The sequence below is a fragment of the Musa acuminata genome, chromosome BXJ3-4 (genome assembly GCF_036884655.1).
Source record: "Musa acuminata AAA Group cultivar baxijiao chromosome BXJ3-4, Cavendish_Baxijiao_AAA, whole genome shotgun sequence".
Classification (NCBI taxonomy): Eukaryota; Viridiplantae; Streptophyta; class Magnoliopsida; order Zingiberales; family Musaceae; genus Musa; species Musa acuminata.
In genome coordinates this window covers 973,582-998,525 of record NC_088352.1, presented here as the reverse complement: position 1 = coordinate 998,525, position 24,944 = coordinate 973,582, and the positions used below count along the sequence as shown (strand labels likewise).

The 24,944-nt window shown below is 35.5% G+C and overlaps 2 protein-coding genes and 1 non-coding gene across 7 annotated transcripts; all 3 read right to left on the bottom strand.

Annotated features, from left to right (window-relative positions):
- Positions 1-1,669: 1,669 nt before the first annotated feature.
- Positions 1,670-4,454, bottom strand: LOC103980375 (transcription factor bHLH133). Its single transcript, XM_009396763.3, has 7 exons — positions 3,990-4,454; positions 3,277-3,607; positions 2,967-3,038; positions 2,744-2,809; positions 2,519-2,584; positions 2,325-2,375; positions 1,670-2,057 (listed from the first exon to the last, which is right to left on the bottom strand). Exons 1-7 carry the CDS (start codon positions 4,250-4,252, stop codon positions 1,926-1,928), a joined length of 981 nt encoding a protein of 326 aa, XP_009395038.2. The 5' UTR covers positions 4,253-4,454; the 3' UTR covers positions 1,670-1,925.
- Positions 4,455-16,822: 12,368 nt separating this feature from the next.
- On the bottom strand, positions 16,823-16,904 carry TRNAS-CGA (transfer RNA serine (anticodon CGA)). The gene has a single exon. It is a non-coding gene; the product is annotated as a tRNA-Ser (tRNA).
- Positions 16,905-17,523: 619 nt separating this feature from the next.
- Positions 17,524-24,560, bottom strand: LOC135583189 (protein NINJA homolog 1-like). 5 transcript variants are annotated; one of them, XR_010496169.1, is made up of 5 exons: positions 23,889-24,554; positions 21,793-22,961; positions 18,872-19,372; positions 17,958-18,191; positions 17,524-17,871 (listed from the first exon to the last, which is right to left on the bottom strand). XR_010496169.1 is itself a non-coding variant. In XM_065149644.1 (4 exons), exons 2-3 carry the CDS (start codon positions 22,859-22,861, stop codon positions 18,894-18,896), a joined length of 1,548 nt encoding a protein of 515 aa, XP_065005716.1. In that variant the 5' UTR covers positions 22,862-22,961; positions 23,889-24,554; the 3' UTR covers positions 17,524-17,879; positions 18,872-18,893. The 5 variants fall into 5 exon arrangements, 4 of the variants coding, with proteins under 4 accessions (XP_065005716.1, XP_065005715.1, XP_065005718.1 ...); XM_065149644.1 differs by lacking the exon at positions 17,958-18,191 and having other exon boundaries at positions 17,524-17,879; XM_065149643.1 differs by lacking the exon at positions 17,958-18,191.
- Positions 24,561-24,944: the final 384 nt, after the last annotated feature.

Here is a 24,944-nt window from a genome sequence, read left to right as displayed (position 1 = left end):
AAATGATAGGGAATTAAATTGAACTAGATTAATAGTTCCGAACCGAATAGAAGTCTGATTTACTACCCCTTTCGACAGCTTAATAAATAGCTAACTGGAGGGATATTTTATTAGAAATAAAAAAAAATGAAATAGAAAATTCCAATTCAAAATTAAAATGGTGAATCAAAATGGATTCCGATTCCAAACTCGACCATACTAGCTTGGCCCAAATGTTATGTACCTCAACTCCCAACACAACATAAAGCCCAACATAAGGAGATTGGACGTCTCCTCCATAGCCAATCTTAACTCGATCCGAATGTAGAGAGCTCTTATGTTAGATCGTTTTGTGACTCGATGCCCGTCCATCGTTTACATAGGATTCATGAATTCGATACATGTCAGGTTCAAATCATTAGGAGCACAAACTAAGTTACTCGTGGACATCACATAAACATTATGTAGCAAGAGAGAATAACTCTTTCTATCACCTTCTTCTTCCTTCTACATTAGTTCTTCTTCTTCCTTCTACATTAGTTCTTCTTCTTCTTATTTTTCTCTGTTCATTTTTAGTCTACGTTCTTTCCATCCTTCGGTCTTTTTCTTGTAGATTTTTTTTTTCTTTTCTTCATAGAAGAAAAAGCCAAATTAAGGAAACCTATCACTTTACGTAAAATTTGAATTATTAGTAACTGATGAAAGATAGATCATTATATTATAGGTTCTACGATTGACTTTTTAGAGACTTTTAGGATCTCGAAATTAATCTTCTAATTTTAAAAGGCTATGTAAAAGTTGTTAAGTGATATCTTCAATGTTTTAAAGTTATTTTATGATTTAACGTTATAGATTAAAATATTATATTTTTTTTTTTCCAAAATTAAGTAATTTAGGTCACTGACTACAACTCGTTTATAGATAATATGATGAAAGAATTTGAGGATTAATAATGATTTATCCATTGCATTATATTCTAAAACTATGTAATTGAACTTTTACATATTCCAATGTACTAAAATATTAAAAATCTAAAGTTTAAAATTTGTTTCTCTAGTTTGATTTTTTTTAATAATTTTCTTAGGTGGTGTAATTAAAAAACTTCAAACCGTTTCGACCTTTGAACTAATTTATAATTTGTCGAAATGAAACCTATGAACCGAAAAGATACCAAAATGAAAATTTTGGTAAATAAGACTCTTCACTTTTGCGGAGAAAATTTTAAAAGATGAAAAAAAAAATTCTCTAGCAGCAAAAATGAAAACTGAAATGCTCTAAAAAAAAATATCAACAATTTTTTGCAGAATCCATTCATAATATGGGCCAACAAGTTTTATTTTTATTTTGTTGGTATTATTGGTGCCTTCGTGAGTCACTTAAAGAATACGTTGACTACTAAAATTTAGTTCACGATGAAAACATAATTAAATTTATTTTTGTCTAATAACATAAGACATTCAAGAATTTGGCTACGGTGAAAACAACAGTTTCTTCGAATAAACTCATTAGAATATGAGTCATGACAAATTGATATGCAGGTGATGATCCATTGCAAGCACCGATTCAGGATCCGGAAAGGGTCATGGTGTATAGGAAACAAAGAGGAGTTTCTCCTGATCAGAGCTACACTGGTCACAGTACAAGCTAATAATGTAACTATTTTGCAGCTACGTTTGATGCATTTTTATCATTGAACATAGCCAGTCTAGTAGCTGAAATGAATTATAGGAGACGATTAGTTCATATCACGTCCAAAATTCACGAAACCATGATCTCCTGATGTCTACACACATTCTAATCCTACTGAAAGTTGCAGTAATGCTAAGTCTGCGCATACAAATAAAGTACAAGTAAGCCATCAAAAAGGGCTCCATGTTCTTCGATCATGATGAGGTGTGAGCTCCCTTCTCCTTTACTTTTATGAAGACTAAGCTTTTGTTTTCAGCTCACCGGAAACCCATTCCGAAGCTATGAGCCCAGAAATCAGCTCCATTGTGGTTGCCAACATCTAATATGAAGGATACTGGCACCAGGCATAATCCTCGACTCCTCAAGTTCTTTGGCTCGTCGTCAGCATCCTGTTGATGTAGATGATCATGTGGGAGATGGCATTTTAGTGATGGTACTCATGGAATTAATATTATAAGATCATCTTATTCTGAAATGTTGATGCTCTTGATGAAAGATAAAGCTGCTAGTGTTAAGCTCATATGATGTATATAGTATTTGCTGCTATCTGCCTATGTTCTATTTGATAGATTTTCTTGATGTTTCTTTGGAAGAGGTGGAAAGAAGGGATAATAGCATTGGGAAGAGTGAAGGAATGGTCCATGTTGGATGCTTACAGACAGTGTCGTGTTCCTTGATCCAGATCGCAGGTACGGGGAGCTCAAAGCCTGCATGAAAGAAACGCTGGGTAAGAGTATAATCCCTGAAACACATGACACCACAAGACATCAATAACTAAAAGATGGCCATTTCAGCAGCTTTTATCGCATGCCAGCTCTCAATCACACACACACACACACACATAGAGGACCTCGATTTGACTGTGGAGGAATCTGATGTAGCCAATGGCTTCCAGGAGTACAGACGCAGTGTCAGTCTGCAAAAGGAGGGATGTCAGAGCTTCTTTTTCTAATCATCAGGAAGAATAACTTGTGGATTAATGCCATGGAAAGGGAAGTTGAAGCAGCAGAAAGAACACGAACAACCAGGCAGTGATGATGCATCTTGATCTAAGGAGAATGTAATATGGTACTACCTTTCCGAAAGGAGAAACCAGTTGATGAAGAGCTGATATCCTATCTCCCAACTTCTCCTTCCTAACCTGAAGCCAATACAGATAAACCAGTATAAACACTTTCTCCTGCTGTATCAAATACAATAAGATTTCCCTTTTTAGAGAGAGAGAGAGAGAGAGAGAGAGAGAGAGAGAGAGAGAGAGAGAGAGAGAGAGCAATTATGATGATCACACAAATGAGAACCTTGAGAAGAGACTGTGCTGAGGATGCTTGAACTCTAGCCTTCTTGAGAGCTACACCAACATTGCTGTTGCACTAAGAAAGCAAAAGAAGAAAGCAGAATAAGAACTTGCACACGTGCTGGGAATCTGAGGTGAAGAAACTCATGAAGAGGAAGAGCATGGAAAATAATGCAAAGATCAAGCTAGCCAAAGTGTGTTAGGGTTTAATAGTCAGGTTAGCTATTTGGTGAGCAAGCAGTATCGCATGAAATTATAGTTAATGAGGATATATAATACACAGCAAAACCTCATCTTCTTCTCCTCCTCCTCACCTCAGCCGAGTGGTCGAACTGGTGATGCTTTCTCTGCCCCTTGCAATCTGAGAAGAACTCTAACATGTTGCTGCTGAAACTTGTGGTGACACAAGACCGAGGAGAGGAAGCTGGTACTGCCCGACTCCATGAAGAGCGAGCTGCCTGAGCTTCTTGATCTTTGCCATAGTGATAGGCATTGCCAGTTTGTGCATCCTCGCGTTTGACATCAACCATATGAGTATTTGTGGATGTGTACAGGGTTTGATCCTTCCAGTTCTCCATCCTCTTGGCCGAGTAAGGAGTGTCGGTGCACTTATCCTCTTCCTCCACCAATCCCCCACCGTAAGTTCTACATCCACCATGACAATCAGAAAACTAGAGTATATGTTCACATAGTCATGTCAACACTTTTTACTGATCTGCAAGAAACAAAAGCACTTCATGCATGCAAACAACAAAAAACACAGAGACAACTAGAATTTTTGTTCATATAATTCAAGAGACAGTAAAAGTCATCAAAAAACTTCTACTGATCTGCATAAATGAAGAAGCACTTAAAGCATGCAAACACCATAACACACCCACCAATACGGACACATATATCCAGAAAACACGAAATTTCTCTCTCTCTCTCTCTCTGTATATATATATATATATCTACAGAGAGAGAGAGAGAGAGAGAGAGAGAGAGAGAGAGAGAGAGAGAGAGAGAAAGAGAGAGAGATAATTACAGCAACAGTTGGCTCCATGACACAGGCAGGTCTTGGTTTTCACGGCAAGGGATCACGGGGATGAAACTAGCTGGCTTTGAGCATTTAGGAATCACCAAGGAGGACAACGAAGAAGAAGAAGAAGGAGAAGAAGAAGTGGAGGAAGAGGCAAATACGGCAGACATCTCCTGAGATGGTGGCATCAGGTTGTTCAAGGTCCACAAACTAGGGCTTCCTCCCATCATTCGCTGCACCAAGGATATCTGATGACTCCCTCCATTCATGCTTAAAAACTTAGGGTTTGCGCACTCCCCATCCTCCTCTTTCCTCCCCGCCCCTCTTCCTGTAGCCCAGGTCAACCTTTAGACACTTTGCTTCTTTTCTGCTTTCTGGCTGAGGTTTGGAGAAGAAAGCACAGGCCTTTGTTTAGAGGCATGGATACATGCTTTGAGAAACCTTTCCCTTTGTTTACCTTCCTTTCCACCCATCATTTATTTAACATTTTCTTCTTCCTTTCCTTCTTTTCCTTGCTTTTTCTTCCTGCTTTTGCTTTATCACAAAGCAGGCAAACAAAAGATAGTGGCAGATTCGAAGTGAAAGTATGTTTTGAGGGATATTAGTTCTTAATTGTGGTAGAAGCTATTTTCATGGTTAGGGTTAGACCTAGGAGTATAGTTAGCATTCTTTAATCTATTATTGGAGTGAGTAATGACAAGAGATAAGTTGCACCCAGAATGAGAATAAATTAGACTGTTAGGTTAGAGGATATGGAGCAGCCACGTAAATGACATATCCTAGTTAAGAATAGACTGTTTTTTCTTCTGGACCAATCTGTTGCTTATGATCAGTCGATCGTTCATTATGTTGTGTCTGTCACAAATCATAAGAGGCAATCAAAGCATGATGAAGAGCACACAGTCTTAAAACAAAAAGAAAAATCTACATGTTGAGAATTATTTCCTTGGCCAATTAAGCTGGATGCCCTGAAAAAGGAGTTAAAACATTTTCTCCCAGGCAGAAAACACAGTTGAGATCCACAGTATCTTCCAATTAAGCTGATGGTTGATGCTAAAGCTAAGGAATTATACTTGTTGCTGGTAAAGCTAAAAGACTATTCTTGTTGCTTGATTCTGTCTGAAATCTATCTGCAAAGTTGATATCCACAGAAATGAAAGCTACAGTTTGTCATCACCACTCGAGTTAATGCAAAATTGCAATAACAAATCAGAAACTACTGTATGTGCACAAGACATCAACTACTGCTCCTCTTTTTCATTCCCTGGACAAAACAATTCCAATCATCACAGATTATGCCTACGTTGAACTCAAATCTGGTCTTGAAATTTGAATTTGATTCAGAAACTAAGAACAGCAGAGGAAACTTAGGATACAAATTCCAGGATCAACTCCCCAAAAATAAAACTGCTCAAATCATGTCATTGATTTGGATTTAACTTGGGCCTAGTAGCTTCAGAGATTGCCACAGGTTCAATGTCAAGAGACGAGGGATTTGGCGAATGAGTCCTTTGATTAGAAAAAAAACGAAAAATTCCGATGCTTGAAATAGTAGAGATTCAATGGATTTGAAAATGATAAGAAAGTATTTTTCTCACGGGGGGAAGCCTTTTAATGATAAGCTGAGAGATCATCGAATTGAAGCAACGGTTAATTTGTGAGACGGTCACACCAAGTCATCGATTGGTATTATGTATGTGCATCGAATCACTGGACATCGCAGTTACGATGCACTCCCTTATGCTAACATAGGGCGTAAAGTTGAGTCAATCTCCATACTAACGCTGAGTTTATAGAATCGAAGAATATATTGTAAAAGGAATAAATTTTATTGGTTGAAGTGATGAGTATTTATATAGATTTTAAGGGAGAGATTGATTTAATTAATCACTCAAATCATACAGTTAAATCTATGATTAATCCTTAAATCATAGATTTATTCAGGATATAAGAAAGTAGGAATGTTATTCCATATATGTCTATATCATGATTTTCTATCATAATTTTCTATGATGCTCTTATAAGATTGAGCTTTTGTAAATATGCAAATCTTAGACTGATATAATTGAAATATCTTATGGGCGAGAGGCTTTGTAAGGGAATCTACTAGTTGATTAGAAGTATGTACATGAGAAACACACATAGTTTATGCCTGACAATTTGATCTTTATGAAGTGGAAGTCGATGAGAATACGTTTTATGCATGAGTGAAATATTGGATCGATGCACAAGTAAGTGGTACTAACATTATTATAGTATATTGCAGGAGTAGATTTGAAGGTGATGTCAAGTTCCTATAGCAAATTGGTGATCCAATTGAGTTCTACAGCGTTAGTGGTGATGACTCGATATTCAGCTTCAATAGTGGATCTTACAACTATTTTCTTTTTCTTAAAACTTTAATTGATTGGATTTGCTCTAAGGAAGATAATATAAACTAATGTAAATGTTCTATCACAATATTATATATGTAGTCAATATCGACAAAGGCATGAAGATGAACTAATGAGTATTTACAAAGAAGAAATCCATGATTAAAAGTGCTTTTTAGATACTACAGGACTCGTTTTACTACAGACCAATACGTAGTAGAGAGTAGAGCATGAGATGTACCCATACGGATACAGTGATGTATGATTATTGGAGTGGTTCTCTTTGTTGAAGGCCCATGGTTTTAGTGTAAAAGGATGAGACCAATTTTAACTATATATCGATACTCAGTGTAAAAGGTGAGTATGCTTTCGTTCGACTGGTGGTGACTTAAGATATTGTATACCATAGGATGAGAAGTAGGTTCTTAGGGCTTAGTATTCACCTTCTCCATCAGAGTAAACTATTTTAGTGGCAGAGTGAAAGAAATTCTCGATCATCTATCTAAAGTGAGTAAATATTATGGTGACTTCAGATTTATATTTGAGAGGGTATAACTATATATAATTTATAAAAATAATATAAAATCTAAAATTGTCAAAAGAAATGGTAGGGGTAAGGCCCTAGACATCGGTATCGATAATTTCAAATGATTTGGAGCGAAATATAGAAGACATGCTAGCCATAGGTGCCCTACAAGCTAGTCACGTGAGTGATGATATGTCTAATAAGTTGTGAAATCTTTTTGCTTATTATTATTTATTAATATTTTCTCATTTTATGTTGTTTGTTGCATATATTGTGATATTCATTGATTTGCGCAATGAGAATTGGATCGTGATGAGATCACGATAATAAGACTGATTCGCCTTTAAATATATATTTTAAATAATCCTGGTTATATGTAATTGTTGTTGAATGCAGGATGATGGATGACCAAGATGACGATGTTATACATCGATTGGATTAGTAACTGAAATAAGAGCGATTGGCTAAGTGATTTGTGAAGCTGACAATGACTCGTAGATGTTGTCTTTATTCTAGTCTCGGATCAAAGATACCCCAATGTTGAAATTTTTTACGAGAAACAAGTTGAAAAAAAACTCAAATTGTTATTGTTGGGATGCCAGAGGTGCTAATAGTAGTAGCATAAGTTATTTCTTATTTGAGTTGAAGTTGTTACTATGATTAAAGGGTTAATAGTACAATGACTTTACTGTGTTATCTCACATGTACAAGAAATATGTTATTTGATCTTTTATTAAAATTTTTATTACTTTGATTATTCTTTCTTTTGAATTTTTTTTTTGACTAACTTGGCTATCTTATCATAGTATTGTCATTTTTTTTTTCTCTTTTCAAATGTGTTTAAGAATCAATCAACTTGTTAAATAATTCTTCAAATGATATACGTGAATCTGGTGTTCGAATTGATCATCTTATAATTCTTATTATCAAAGTTGATATTATTGTAGGATGGTATCTTACTTGTCGAGGCTCATGGGTGGTGCACAACAGACAGGCCACACCATCGGATAGGCGAAACCCTATATATTGCTAAAATCGGATCTTCCTTGTCTTTTGTTGCTAAAATCATGGTGGTTATTAAACTAATCTCATTTCGGTATTCTTCGAGTCGTAGACTTGTACGAGGCTCCAAGTGAAAGATCCATTGAAGAAGCAAGTTATCTTAGATGGAGTTATTATGTTTGGTTTCCCTGGCTGTCATTCTGGACCTCTGGTCGAAGAGCTGCAGCTATGATTGCAAAAGCCACACCACCGATGGGTTCTTCTCTAGAAACAGAAATCGTATGCAGCTTTAGCTTTTTATCTTTTTTTTTGGGGGGGTTCCTTTCTTAACTGTGAAACAAAGTTCATCCTTTTGCTCAAAATTTTTGAGTCCTCATCCTTTGACACTTTCTCACTTTTTCTCTTTCACTTTTCCTCTCCTTTCATTTGCAATGCTTTATATTGTTTATGATTTCGATGTCATGCCGTGTATTGAACTAACTCAATGCAAAAAGGAGACTCAAAATTGCTAGTAACACCATTCTCCGATGCATGGGAGATGATAACAACTTCATATATGCAAAAAAATTGCATATTTCCTTTCGATCGACGTGTTTCTTTCGTTCACTAGCACTGCATGCTCGGTCGGTCATTGGATTATCGAACACGTATCTTTACAAGCTTCTCTGCTTTATGATCCACCTTCGCTACTTCCAACAAAGATCCTACTCTACTTAGTGGTCCATGCTCTCTTTATTCCAGCACTAGAATTGAAACGAGGGATCTGTTGGATTTGAAGAAATATCAATATCGAAAGAGATAAAGACAAGGAGGTTGATATTATTAGTCAAGATGCTACGAGTCTTGGTTTTGTATTCTATATTATCCATTGACCCATTTCTATGATCTGCAGAGATATGATTGAGATTGGTGATAATTTCACATGTGATTCCTTGTTTTGCCGAATCCTTGGCATAATGGTTGGTTCACGGAGTCAACCCCTACGTAAACGACACCAGTTTAGAAAATTAATGATGGAGAGAAAAATGTTAATGAGTTGCTATTTCTTCTCGGCACATCATTTTGATTGTAATGACAAGAAAATAAAAATCAAAGCTCTTTTTTTTCTTTGGATTACTGTCATCGATGTTGGAATTAAACTTGTTCAAGTATCATAAAAAAAGGTTCATTGCATCAAGTGGGAGAATCATTACAACAAGAAGAAAAAATGGATTAAAAGTCTATAGAAGGATAAGTCAAATTGGTTATTGATTCTTGAAAGGGTTTCTTGAAAGAGAATGATTCATCTTGAATACAATTAATATAATGTATCTTTGGGGACTATATAAACCCCATATGTTGGGTCATGAGTGGAATAGAGTTTCTGAAATTTGTAAAGAGTTTTTCTTGAGAGAAATATAGAAGATTGAAAGCTTGTCATACTCTTCCTCTATTTGATATCTCTATCCTCTCTTCCTATCAACATCAACATTTGGTATCAGAGCATAGGTTAAGCTATGACTTCTTCCTCAAGTGCCATCCAACTCCAGATCCCCAGATTGACAAAAGAAAATTATGACATATGGTGCATCCAAATGAAGGTTCTTCTAGGCTCCCAAGATGTATGGGAGTTTGTAGAAGATGAATTTGTTGAACCAAGTCCAGCAGAAGAAGGAGCAATGAATGCAGAAGGAAGAAAACAACTCAAAGAAAGAAGGAAGAAGGAGAAAAAGGCTTTGTTCACAATTTACCAAGGCCTTGATGATACAATGTTCGAGATCATCGCTCCAGCAAATACTTCAAAGGAGGCTTGGGAAATGCTTCAAAGAGCATTCGGAGGTGTTGATAAGGTAAAGAAACTTCGTCTACAAGTTTTACGAGCCGAGTTTGAGAAATCACAACAAGGTACTTCTGAAACTATTTCTGATTACTTCTCAAAAATCATTTCTATTGTTCATCAAATGAGACGAAATGGTGAACAAGTAAATGATCAGAGAGTAATAGAAAAAATATTAAGATCTCTAGATCCGAAATTTGATTTTATTGCTGTTGCGATCGAAGAATCTAAAGATTTGGAAAAAATGTCTTTAGAAGAACTTATGGGTTCCCTTCAAGTTCATGAACAAAGGATTGCAAAAAGAGGAGAAGACAAAACTATGGAGCAAGCACTACAAGCTAAGTTTGCTCTTCAAAATAAAAGAGAATTAAATTCTCAAAGAGGAAGAGGACGAGGACAAAGAGGAAGAGGAGGCAGAAATCAGACCAATCAAGAATCTCCAAACAGTGAAGATGTTGGAGAAAATTATAGCCAAAGAGGCCGAGGTTATGGTCGAGGACGTGGCCGAGGCCGTGGACGTGGCAGAAACTCTAAAAGGTCTGAAATACAATGCTATGTTTGCAAAAGGTATGGACATTACTCTTATGAATGTTATTATAATCCTAACAATCAAGGTGATAAGGCAAATTTTGTTGAGGAAGAAAAGAAGGAAAATCAAGTTTTGCTAATGAGTTATGAAAATTTGAAAAATGATCAGTCTATGACATGGTATCTAGATACAGGAGCCTCAAATCATATGTGTGGCATCAAAGAGCTATTTTCAGAAATGGATACAAGTTATTCCGGGAACATTACATTTGGCGATTTGTCTCAAAGACCAGTAAGAGGCAAAGGTAAAATTCTCCTTGAACTTAATAATGGCAAGGAAGTATGCATTTTAGATGTTTATTATGTTCCTGATATGAAAAATAATATTTTAAGCTTGGGACAATTACTTGAAAAAGGTTATGAAATTGAGATGAAAGATATGACTCTCTCAATTCATGACAAGAATAAAACATTAATATCACATGTGAAAATGGCAAGGAATAGAATGTTTCCTCGAGTATTTTTGATCAATCAAATTGTTTTAAAGCTGATATTGAGGATATTTCTACACTTTGGCATCTTAGATATGCTCACTTAAATTTTGAGGCTTTGAAACTTCTAGAAAAGTATAATATGGTGACAGGAATGCCAAAAATTGATCGCCCAACAAAATTGTGTGAAGTATGTGTCATGGGTAAGCAAGAAAGAAAGCCTTTCATAGTGAGAAGGACAAAAAGAGCATGGAATCGACTTGATCTGGTACACTCAGATGTTTGTGGCCCTATTAATCCAGTAACACTTGGAGGAAGCAGGTATTTTCTTACATTTACTGATGATCATAGTGGCAAAACTTGGGTTTACATGTTAAAAGAAAAGAAAGAAGTTTTAAGCAAATTCAAAGAATTTAAGGATTTGGTTGAAAGACAAAGTTGTTGTAAGATTAAATGTTTAAGAACAGATAGAGGTGGTGAATATATATCAAATGAATTTGAAAGTTTTTGTAGAAATAATGGAATTCTACATCAATTCACCATGCCATACACACCTCAACAAAATGGTGTCTCGGAAAGAAAAAATAGGACTATCCTTAATATGGTCCGATGCATGTTAAAGGAAAGAAAAATTCCGAAAGAATTTTGGGGTGATGCTGTTGCTTGTGCAGTTTATTTGCTTAACAGGTTTCCGACAAAGTGAATTGGTAATGTTACACCAGAAGAAGCATGGAGCTTACAAAAACCAAGAGTTGATCACTTAAGGATTTTTGGAAGTGTTGCATTTGCCAAGATTCTAGAAGAGAAGAGAACAAAATTGGAGGATAAAAGTCAAAAATGCATTTTGCTAGGTTATCCAGAAAATTCCAGTGTTTACAAACTCTACAATCCTATCACAAATAAAGTTGTGATGTCAAGAGATGTTGAGTTTGATGAACAATAGATTTGGAACTGGAAAAGTGATGAGCAGCATAAGAAAGCTGTAGTTTCAGAAGAAGATGATATAATACAAGCAAGCACCGAAGTTGCTTTGCCAGAATCATCACCTAGATCAGCTAGGTCACATGATTCAAGAAGTCCAATTATAAGAAGGACAAGACCGATTCAGGACCTATATGAAGTAACTCGAAGGATCGATACTAACAATGATGAACTTTCTTTACTTTGTCTTTTTGCAGGATATGATCCATTAACCTTCGAAGAAGCTTATAGAGATGAAAAATGGCGACAAGCTATGAATGAAGAGATTCATGCAATTAACAAAAATAATACATGGGAGCTTACTACACTTCCAGAAGACCACCAAGCTATCGGTGTTAAGTGGATCTTCAAAACAAAAAGAAATGCAAAAGGAGAAGTGGAGAAATACAAGGCCAGATTGGTTGCAAAGGGATATAAACAACAATATGGAATTGATTATGAAGAAGTATTTGCGCCAGTTGCTCGATTGGAGACAGTAAGATTACTTATCTCTCTAGCAGCTCAAATGAAATGGAAGATTTTACAAATGGATGTCAAATCAGCATTTCTTAATGGAGTTCTTGAAGAAGAGGTATATATTCAACAACCCCCTGGTTTTATTATTCAAGAACAAGAGGACAAAGTATATAAGTTAAAGAGACCTCTTTATGGGCTTAAACAAGCCCCACGAGCATGGAATTCTCGAATAGATACTTATTTTATTCAAAATGGTTTTTATAAATGTCCACATGAACATGCTCTCTATACGAAATCTAACTCTAATGGAGATATCTTATTTGTATGCCTGTACGTAGATGATTTAATATTTACAGGCAATAGTAGCTCCATGATTATAGATTTTAAGCACTCTATGAAAAAGGAGTTTGAGATGACTGACTTGGGCTTAATGACTTATTTCCTTGGTATCGAAGTTATACAAGATAATGAAGGAATTTTTATCTCACAAGAAAATTATGCAAAGGAGGTTTTAAAGAAGTTTTCCATGGAAGATTGTCATCCTACAGATACACCTGTTGAATATGGCACCAAGTTGACCAAGGAAGGTGAAGGTACATACATTAATCCAACTTATTATAAAAGTTTAGTTGGATGTTTAAGATATTTGACATGCACTCGACCAGATATACTATTTGGAGTTGGTTTAATAAGTAGATTTATGGAAGTTCCAAAGACATCTCATTTAAATGTCGCTAAAAGAATTTTGCGATATATCAAAGGAACAATTGAGTATGGAATATTCTATTCATCATCTAAAAAGTTGGAGCTCATTGGATATAGTGACAGTGATTGGGCCGGAAGCTACGATGATCGGAAGAGTACAACTGGATTTGTATTTTATTTTGGTGAAGCTACATTCACTTGGTCTTCAAAAAAGCAACGAATAGTTGCTCTATCAAGTTGTGAAGCAGAATATATAGCAGCTTCTTCTAGTGTTTGTCATGCAATATGGCTAAGAAGATTACTCCAAGAACTTCATATGCCACAGGAGAAGTCAACCAAGATTTATGTTGATAACAAATCAGCTATTGCCTTAGCCAAGAATCCAGTTTATCATGAAAGATCGAAGCATATCGATACAAGATTTCATTTCATAAGAGATCATATCAAAAATAAAGAAGTGGAGATACATCATGTCAAGACAAGTGAACAAGTGGTTGATATACTCACAAAACCTCTTAAATATGAAATATTTCAACAACTTCGAAGGAAACTTGGCATGCTGGATGGAACAAGTTTAAGAGGGGAGAATGTTGGAATTAAACTTGTTCAAGTATCATAAAAAAGGTTCATTGCATCAAGTGGGAGAATCATTACAACAAGAAGAAAAAATGGATTAAAAGTCTATAGAAGGATAAGTCAAATTGGTTATTGATTCTTGAAAGGGTTTCTTGAAAGAGAATGATTCATCTTGAATACAATTAATATAATGTATCTTTGGGGACTATATAAACCCCATATGTTGGGTCATGAGTGGAATAGAGTTTCTGAAATTTGTAAAGAGTTTTTCTTGAGAGAAATATAGAAGATTGAAAGCTTGTCATACTCTTCCTCTATTTGATATCTCTATCCTCTCTTCCTATCAACATCAACAATCGATGCATATATATATATATATATATATATATATATATATATATATATATATATATATATATATATATATATATATATATATATTATAATTGATTGATTGAAATTGATTGAATTTTTCCCCACATCACCCGTCATAATTGATTGAAATTGCTTTTTTGTTTTCATTCAACTCTCGTATTTAATTGATTTTGTTAGAGATTTTTGGAATCATCAATTGTAGGCATTTGTTTGTATTTTCCTTTTCATAGATACATCATTTACACCACATTATGAAATGTCTCACAAAATTGAGATGCCAAGGTTTGAGGTAATTTTCCTCGGGCTTTCGTCATGAGCTTGTCACTGAAGAGTGTAAGAAAGAATCTATCTGATTCAGACAAAGATTATATGGATGGAAAGAATAAGAATACCCCACAACGAAAAGCACAACGGAAATCATTGAATCCGATGCAGATATATGCAGTAGATGCAAATCTCCCATGATGTATCCAAGTGGACTCTCTTCCTTGTTCTTGTTTTATTCTGCAGATGAAAGGAATGGACACATTTAGGCATGCATTTTCACCGATTCCACTGATTGATAATAAGATTTCAAATTGTACAAGGAGTTTGAATCAAATTGGACAGAATAAATATTATGAGATTGGACAGCAATGCAATTCAAAAGTTGTCTATTAAGATATAGATCGAATTCAATATATGGCTTGTGGTTCCCACGAGTTTGATTCATTCTCAACTGATTTAAAATTTTAAAAGATGCACTTTAGGAAAGAAGAGACATACTTAATCTTCAAGTGGGTTAATTACTTTAGCATCTCGGTCTCTATACCTTAAAATGTTATATTAACATCCCTGTAGTTACAAAAGTAAAATGATTAGATCAATTTACCTTAACGATATTAGTTTTATTAACAAAAATATAAAAATAAAGAGTTAAAAGATAATTTTAACATTAAGTGGTGGTGAACGACTGGCGTTAGTGGTGGCAGACAATGATGCTGCTATTGGTATTTAATTTTAAAATCCATCATAAGCTTTTTAAAATCAATAAAAGTCAGAAACCTTTCTTCCTCTTTATATATTCTTTTATTAATTATCTTAGTACATAGATAGCTTCCACTATTAGTCTTCCGTACATTAAATTAAATTAATTTTTGGAGATAATTTGTTTCATATCTTATTTTCTTTATGATTAAAATAGCATTTGAATGTCACCCTTATCCTTATAGTTGTGATAATTCTTATACGTAATTAAACATTCTATCTCCTCTTCGTTCATTTCCTACCCTCGTGCTCTTCTTTTATATTTATCGTTTCTTTTCCGACTATTCTAATTTTCTCCGATTATAATATTTTCATATATATATATATATATATATTATATCATTTAAGTTTTATTATTATTTTTATTTGACCAACTAATCCAACTTGAGAGGCATAAGTATATATAAGATTTAAGACATATGCTCCTAAAATAATATTTTAAATCATACAATTACACCTTAAGGATAAGATCCTTATGTGCAACAATATCTTATTTCTATGTTTAAGTATGTCAAGTTCTTAAATCTAGTGCTATTAATCTTTCTAGATTTTTTTCCTACTTATTTAGTCTCTTCTTTTTAACAAAAAAATATTAAGTTGCTTACCTAAATCTTTGTTTTTCAATTAACCTGTTCACTTAAATTGATTCATCGAAGCACTATGCTTACTATCAGTGGCACCACAAATAATCTATGACATGCTATCCTCTTTGTCTCATAGACAAGACAGATCTACATGAAGAAACTATTTTGACACTATTATAAACATTTTTATTCGAACGATTAATAATATTAAAATTTTAAGAAGTATAGAATTTAATTAAAATTCTGACACAGACAACATGCATTCATTAAGGGTATTCCAGTCGACAGCTCCACCAATAGCAACATGCATGCCACTAAGAATCATCTATGGTGGTGCAAAAGAGGGTGACAGAGGGAAGAAGAGTGAACAGCCCACATGGTTGTCAATGTCAGGATGGATACTTTCAATCAATCTTTTCTTCTTTTTTCGCTTTAGTGAATCATCATCAATGTGTCTTTAGAGTTTGGAACTTCTTGTTTGGGTTTCCATCAAACAATAATGAGTAACTGTGACTCCGAACCTTTGTTTATTTCAGCAGTGAGAGGAGAATTATTGTGATATATAAAGTTCAAAGAATCTGCTATTCATGATTGGGTTTGGGAGGAGAAATTTGGACGAGAAAAGTACAAGCAACACAATATATCACCACAAGAATATGAAGTAACCTAAATACTAAAGATATCTTAGTGAATTCCATCCTGTTACTGATCTTCGCAATAGAGGCATACAAGCAACAAAAAAAGAATATGAGAAATACTAAGAGATATTATTTAGAAGAAGAGAACAAGGAAAAAAAAAATCCTAAATAGATGAACAAGAACACAAGTAAGTGTCGTTGTCGTCATCATAAAATAAAGATGGTAAAGAAAAAGAAAGAGTACTACAATGATATCATTGATGCGTTCTTTTTTAGGTTAGAACTTAGTGGATGAGCTGCTGAGTTGCCATCTCGGTGGTTTTCGGGTTGGATCGAAACCAAGTTTGTTTCTGTAAGTCATCGGTGAATCTACTATGGTGTATACTGTCTGTTTATAAAACCCTCATCTCTTCTAATACCTTATGGTTGCTTATCATGAACACCTAAATATTTTAGGACAGAAAAAATGATAATAATAATAATAAAAAAGAAACTTAACATGTGATGGTAAAAGAGAGTTTACAAATAGAAAGGGGAGACGGGACATAATTAAATGCCACAAACAACAACACCACCACCACAATGAGACTTAAATATTCGAGTAACGGAAAAATAATAATAATAAAGCAAAAAAAATAACGTTAAATAGATTCCATGTTGTCACAGAGGCAATAATAGTACGCGGCACACACTCTCAGACACGGAAAAAGAAAACAAAATAGGTGAAAAAGATATAACTAGGAAAATAGAAAACAAAAAAGATCGTCGACAGCAGGATTCGAACCTGCGCAGGCAAAGCCCAACAGATTTCGAGTCTGTCTCCTTAACCACTCGGACATATCGACTGATGTTGTTTGTTTAGGTAGTGAAAAATATAAAACAAATAATTTCTTTCAAATCAATTCACACTTAAAGTCCTAATTAATATTCAAGTTTTACATCCCCAGTTAGCTATTCTGCCTAATATTAAGACCTTTTCTCTTGCTAGCTAATCTTTACAAGTCTTTGGATGAAAACCATTAATAACCCTAATCCGAATTAGCAATTCCAAGCAAAACAATAACAGGAGATCCTAATTAATGTTCACAAGTTAAATGTATATCACATATATAGATTATATAGTCCTTTTATTTTTCCTTTGTTGCTATATGTTACGTTCAAGAAGAACTAAAGGCCTTCATCATATCACAGATATAGATTATGGGCTTTTCTTATTTGTTGTTACATGTTACAAGTATTTCTCTGGTTTACATTTAACAATGACCCAAGGGCTTCATCATGACACTTGGAATCATTAGATAGATGCATTGGGATGGTCAAAAATCTCGGGCAAAAGTTACATGAACTGGCGAGGCAAATCAATCAATCTCTATGCTGCAAACAGCCCTTCTTCTTATCACCGAGATATATTTCATATCTGTGCCAATGTATAATGCAGATTGCAAATAAAATGACCATCCAAAATGAGTTAAAACGAGTAATTAGCTGTGAAATGGCACAGATACAGAGAAGAGTTGAAGCAAGAACTATAATCTTGATTCGATCTTGTTATACAACGTCGACAACCATCAATCCTTGGTGTAGAAAAAAGTATGCTGCTGATTAGATTCCTAGCAGAATTCCATATTCTTTACCTGCTGAAGATTAAACAGACTTGTGTGATACAGAAAGCTGCAACAGTACAACGAGGAAGTGTCTGCTCCTCGGAATCAAATAAACCATAAACTTGCTCAATTTTCACAACTGGTCCACCTTAAATAACTCATCTTCATTGCATAGTCCATAATATGTGTCCTCCAAGGATAAGAGCCCCTGCAATTCTAACATTAGCACGGTGATGAGGACATATCCATCGTCACATTCACATGTAGATGACAATAATAGTAATTGAGGAATACCTACGAGCATATATATTTTCCCACGAAAAAGCAATTAAAAGGACGCTAGAGCCTCAGGTTGCTAAGCTACTTTTGCCATCTTCCATGAGCACAACAGGAAAGTGATTCACAACAAGACAAAAAGAGTTCTCTCTTCTGTAGCAAATATCACTCGCAACAAGACCTAGCTACATTAGTAATCTTTATCTAGTTTTTCAGAGCTGTATCCACTTATTTGCACTCAATGGAGACCACCTTGAAAAGTACCATGCCAAGAAATAGCATTAACCAGCAATATTTAAACCAAATTTCCTTAGATGAAAACAATAGCCATTGTAGAACATAGATTGCTGGAAAGAAAATAAACGGTCCCAATAAACCAAGGATACAGGATAAACAAACATTAAAAAAGCCAACATTATCGAAAGATATACAAATTTAACACGTGAAAAATCAACAAGAACACAGAATACATTAGCAATAACTACAAAATTACAAACCATTAAGCTAATTCCCAGATGGTACAGCAAGACAAGTCGATGAAAATTCCAATGGTACATCATACCTAATATATTTCCACTGGGAAACAGATATAATGGAGAATAAGGCATTTCTTGTAACAATAACTGTTCTCAATATTAACCAACGATGATAGAAAAGATTATTGTGAGAGCAACTTGTATTGAATTTATAAATCAGAGTAAACCACCACCCAACATAACAGATAGTGTTCAATGATGAAACATAAAAGACATATAATGACTAATATGTTAGGAAACAGATTCTACATGATTTTACTTAAATGTCAATTAAAATATGATGTAAAATGGATATTTCCTCCTAATGCCAGAAAAGTGTCATAAGGCGAGTTAAACAAAAACAAGAAATGAGACACATGGTTTTGAATGCCATAATGCCCACATCGCGTGACCCACCATCACAAGAGGTGCTTGAGAATTAGTTCTGTGCAGAAGTTGCCGGATTGGTAGTGGCAAATGGTGCAAGAGTTGCGCTATTTTCAGCATCGGCAGCATCTGCACTAGCATGTCGAACAAACTCTCCAGGGGACATGTGATACCCATGACAAGCACAAACAATCTTTATCTGGTTTTCAGTGTACTTGTAGGTAACACCAGATATGGTTCTACCGTTTGGGCCTGGCCCAGTTGTTGAAACCCATGGGAGATCTGGATATGAACCACATCCTCCAAATTTCACATTTGGTGCAGCACCTGGTCTTATTTGGGATCCTTCATGGCCTTCATCAGGGTTTGCTTTATTACTTTGCCAGAAAACAGTATTTATTCCCTTGGCTTCATCTTCCACATGCGATGAGGAAGATGTGCCAGTATCAATAACATGCTTACCACCTTTTGTGGAATTTGTCGATCTCCCCTCCAATGCCAAGGCTGATGAGGAACCATGGGGTATCCGAACTGAAATAGCATAGCATGATAGAAAGCGATTAGGGCAATCTGTAATCTTTGCAAGCATACATATTAAGACATATTGTTAAGCCTCTGGTGCTTGCAGTGGGTTTGATTGCAAGCAATATTGCGAGGAAAGAAAGTCATGAGATATGGCATTAGGCCTCTTCAGGAGGTGAAGAGGGATATCAGAAATTTTTATTTAGCATGAAAAATTTTCAGGACAAAGTCAATGCATACTCCAATAACTGAGGTTGTACTCTTTAAAAGTAGGACATCAACATGATGCATCAAAAACATGCAGACATCTCTGGTCCACATCTGTCCTAGCATCTGATGTTAAATCATGTAATTAGATAATTTAGATTTTCTGATCTTGCAAACAAATGGTCCTAAACAATCTCAATCATGTCATTAAATCTGGATCCCATCAGATCATCAGTAGCAGGTTAATGCTATGTATTAAAAAACATCAATATTTGATTGCTTCATCTTTTTGCAGTATAAATTTGTTTTCATAATTTATTAGAAACTTTTCCATGTTTTAGAATAAGTTATTGACAATATAAGTACATGGAACATTAAAAAAACTGAACATGTTAATGGACTTTTTATGAATAGAGTAACTTCTTTATAGGTAGAGTATTGGGTTTTATTTTTGAGAAAGTTCCCAAAGCTTAGGCCAAATGTACTTTGTTGATACTATAAAATAAAGTAAAAAATTGTTTTCAAAATTTTACATTTGTGGATTGTTATTACATTGCAAAGTTGTCACATGTCCTTTAATTATTATGCTATAAAGTTGACAGGTCTCCTTCAAATCATATGGTATTAGTCAAATCTCTTAAATGTCTATATCTTTAGTAATTGCTTGATACATTGCACGATACAGAGTATATTTTAAGCAAGCATTGCTTACAACTTCTTAAATTATAACATTTATTATTAGTTTAACAGAACCTACAAAATAACACAAACTGCATAAATTATGTTTAAAATTTTAAAAAAGATTCTGTACATGGCATGGGTCATTTGCTAGCATGTTCAAAAATTATAAGGATTGTGATACTCATATATTTCCTGCTGTCTTCATAAAATCTAAATGTCAAGTTCATAAATTAACAGTAAAACACATCAAGAAAAAAAAACAAAATTATGATTTGTGATCCAATCACCATCTATGATTTATGATAGAATCCCAATCCTAAAAGCAATCCTAGCATCAAAACTCAGCATAAATACAAATTAATGCATCCAAATGATGCTTTAGGAGTCTGATTTTAAGACACTAATTAAAGCATAGATAAATTCAGCCCTATCAGATAATTTATATAAGAAATATTTTTAATGACTGATTGTACTTGTGAGTCAAATATAGCATCATAATACTGGGCAACAAGATGAGTAAGTAAAATTTTCGAGTCTGATATTGGAATAGTACACACAGAGCAGCAAATTCATGCAACAGAACAAGTAAATATAAAAAATAGGTGCTAGACGAAAGTTTCAGGATTCAGAAACATAATTCCAGAAGTTAGAAGGGTGTCAGTGAAGAAATATTCAAAAGAAAAAAATGTATATAATATATGGTCTGCTAGACAAGGAATATAGTTTCTTTTCCACTCACGATCACTATGCAATCTATAAAAGCTTAGTTGAGCAACGTCTACTCTAAGTAGGGACAACAAATTCCTATGCCTACTTAATTAAAGGATCTCCTACAGCTGGGTAACTCTTAAATGTAACACTAAGCTTTCTTTTAGATAGATTTGTATCCCTTTGGAAAGAGGTCCAGCATGGCATCACAATGAGGTTTCTCTTTTACGAACTAGATGATCAGGATAAGTCATAACTAGAACTAGTGAGCCTTGTGCACTGGCCACCTTTTCTTTTTGGTCCTTTTGAGACTGTCAAATAAAGAGAGATACCGAAGACTATCTCTTGTATTCTGAGTCACCTGGTCCTACCTAAACATGATAAAGGCCAATAACATATCAAGATTGACCATTTTAAAAAAGAAAAAAGTAGAATAAAATGCAGTGACTTTGCCCAAAAGAGGGGGGGGGGGGGGGGGGGGTGGGGGGTGGGTCCTACTTTAGACTGTCAGACGAAAGATCAGCACAGCTTGATTCTTTGATTTGGCTTGATATGCATCAAATGGTCATCCTGAAAGAAAATTTGCTAGTTTCTTAGTTTTGAGTCCAGTGAATCTTAATTAAAAATGAGCATGGACTTCCAAATTTTATCCATTCATGTAGAATGAGTTGCTCAACACAGGGTGAATACAAGTTATTTAGCATTCTTCACTTGATTAAATACGGTGCCTTTAACAATGAAATATGAGCTACCTACAAAAGAAACTCTAGTTCGAATCAGCATGGATATTACTATTATCAGAACAATGCAAAAGTCGAAGAATAGAAATTGACCATGAGGTTCAGCATGCTGAGAATCTGGCCCTCCATCCGCATGGTTTTTAGTTGTAGAGGAAGAGACAAGCTGAGACTGAGAACCAAATGCCCAGGAAGAATTGGTTTCTAGTCTTGGGAGTTGGATAGTTGAATATCCAAAAGCCATCTGCGAGTTGTTAGTGTTCACGGCCTGGACCACAGGCTGTTCACTGTTTGCAACAGGCATCAGTTGCATGACACAAGGTGAAGGAAAAGCTACCGTGTTAGGTACACTAGCGGCAGGTGGTACTTCAACTGGTATTGGGTAAGGCACAGTCATGACAGTTAGTGGTTGAAGTGATAATGGAATTCCATGTGCAACTTTCCCAAGTCCAGGATTGGACTCATTTCCTGAATAAAGTTGCTGCTTCTGCCCTTGATGGCTGATTCCAGACGAGGCACTCTTGTCAGCACCTTTAGGAAGGTCCGAGTGCTTAAAGCTGTCCTCACGCTGAGAAACCAACCAAGAGTTTGATCCTTCTGCCTCTGACCCTTCTACATCGTCATTTTCACCAGAGCAACCATCATCCATGGAAGGTGTGTTATGTGATAATTTGACAAAAGTATCACCAGAAGGACCCTTGCCAGCTATTGCAGAATGGTCAACCAACGACACATGGTTCTTTTGAAAATTCATTTCCTCAGTGGTCAATCGACGTTTCTTGGCTCCTGAATTGTCTTCCTCACTGTTTGTTGTCTTGCTATTTGCTATAAATGGCTCTTGATTTCCCATGAACTGCAATTGGTTACTCCGTTTATTATCAGAACCATCTGATACTGAAACAGTAAATTTGTTCAGGTCTGTCCAGAAGTTTTCTCGAGGTTGCAGAACTGCTTGTTTCCCACTGTGCTCCTGGTCTTCAGCGTTAGTTTGGAAGAAGTTCTTAAGTGGTACATCAGAAGCAGCCATGCTGCTGCTACCCACCGTTTTCACACAACTTCCTTCATCTATCCTGTGATCTAAGCTAACATCTCTGCTTTTGGATTTGCCTGAGGATCCTCCAAAAGAAAGGCCCAAACTTAGCTCAAGCCCATTCTCGTCCTCCATATTTCTAAAATGAGTTACAATGGCATTTGTTGTCTCTCCTCTCTTTCTAAGAACTCTCAGCTCTTCATATATTTATTTCCCATGTGATGAATGTGCATCTCTGAGGATTAGGTAGATATGCAAAGTGCATGCAATGACATTAGTAAGGGAAAGACAAGAAAAAAAAACTTGAGGAAATACTTGAAATTCTAGGAAGAATATGACAAACAATATAAATTAAAAACACTAAAAATTGACTCAGTGGAATACATAAAAAGAAATAACATCTCAAAAAAGAAATGATGATGCATCTGTGGAGATGTTTCAAAATCTAAAGTCAAATCATTTTAGTACTCTATAACACGACATTGACATTGTTTCCAGTATAAGCAACCATAAAATAGAATAAACATAAAAAACTATGAAAGAGAAACACAGGTTTCTGGACCCAGGCCCAAAAGATCACTTTTAAGTAGTAAAATATATTCCGACATGAATTAGACACTACAAATTGGATGACGGTTGGTCTTGATATCTCATCCGGGAGGTATAGAACAACTGTAGCTTTAAATTCCCTATATATCATTAAGGGATGCAACATTCCATCAAATTTCATCAAAATATACAGGCGACATACAATTTATAACTTTCAGAGCAGGCAAATTAAAAAAAAAAAACCTACCGAACACTCTCAAGCCCTACATTAAGCAGGAGTTAGCAATAATAAATCAAGAAGAAGATCATAAGTGATGAAAGAAAAAAATCGGCTGGAAAGCTTAAAGAAGCAATTTTTCATAGATCTAATAAATGGCAAATCAATTCACCCATCTATCAGTTTAAAACCAAGTCCCATGTCATATAGATGGACTTTGGTTTCAATTATCTATCTCCCCATGTTCTTAAAAACATATGAACAAAAACACAGCTTTAAGAAAATCTATGAAATTCGGCCAGAATAGATGAATATCCAGGGCATGGGAAACGGGCATAGAACCAAGACTAGAAAAGAGCAAAGTTTAACTAAGAAAAGAACTATTTATCTGCATACCTCGAACACAGTTTCTGAAACTGATCTCCAGAGAGCAAAGGCTCAAACCGAGTCTGCAAGGAGGAGAAAGAGAAGGGGGTTGTTTGGTTGGTGTCTTCTTTCTTTTATTCCCATGTGACTTGCATTTTGGTTGTGTGCGGTAGCGATGGAAAATGGAAAAGGATTGTAGCTAGAGGAGTTGTTTGGTTGGTCTCCTCTATTTTATATTGTTAATTTCCTTTTGGCATGTGATCAACCGGTGGCTTGTGTCATGTGCAGTAGACTGACCATGGGGGGTGACGGAAACTGGAAAAGGGTGGCAGTCACTGTCCACAAACCCTAACCAACTATCCTCTCTCGCACACCAGGAGCTCCGTTTTCCTTGATCCAAAGCGGAACAACCCAGAGATAGAATGTAATTCAGGTACTAACACTAGTCTCGGTATGAAAAATGACTGATTTCCATAAAGCAGGAGATCATGGATTTTCGCTATGGTCAATTAATGGTCGTCAATTCGCAGTCAATCGCATATACATGTGAAAACTTGTTAGCAATTAGAAAACGGAGAAGGATGGCGATGCAACGTACGGAGCGAGGCGGAGAGGTGGGCGGCGCGGAGAGCGAAGGGTGGCGCGGCGTTGGGCGGAGAAGAGAGCGTGAGGCGGAGTCGTCGAGTTAGGGTTAGGTTCCCGATGGTAACTCTTTCGTTTTAGTTAATTTAACGGAGCAACATTAAAATGAGGGTGATTTAGTCCGAACTGGTTTAATTTGGAACCGAACCAATTCTACGAGTCACTTGCAAACCAATCGGTCGAGCGGTTGAAGTTTCGCGGGTCGGACCGCCACAAAATGACCCAAATGCCCTTAAAATAAATAGGAAAGAACATCTAAGTAGGAGGATATTTTGGTCATTCTAACGTTATAAAGTGTTTACTTCGTATGATAATTCAGTCAACTTTGTAGCTACTGATATAATATGCCGCAAGAACTACATCGAGTCACAACAATTAAGCTGAGATCCAATAAAATAAAGTTTTTGTGAGGGGCTTTGCAGAACAATGTTCTAACACCTCTCT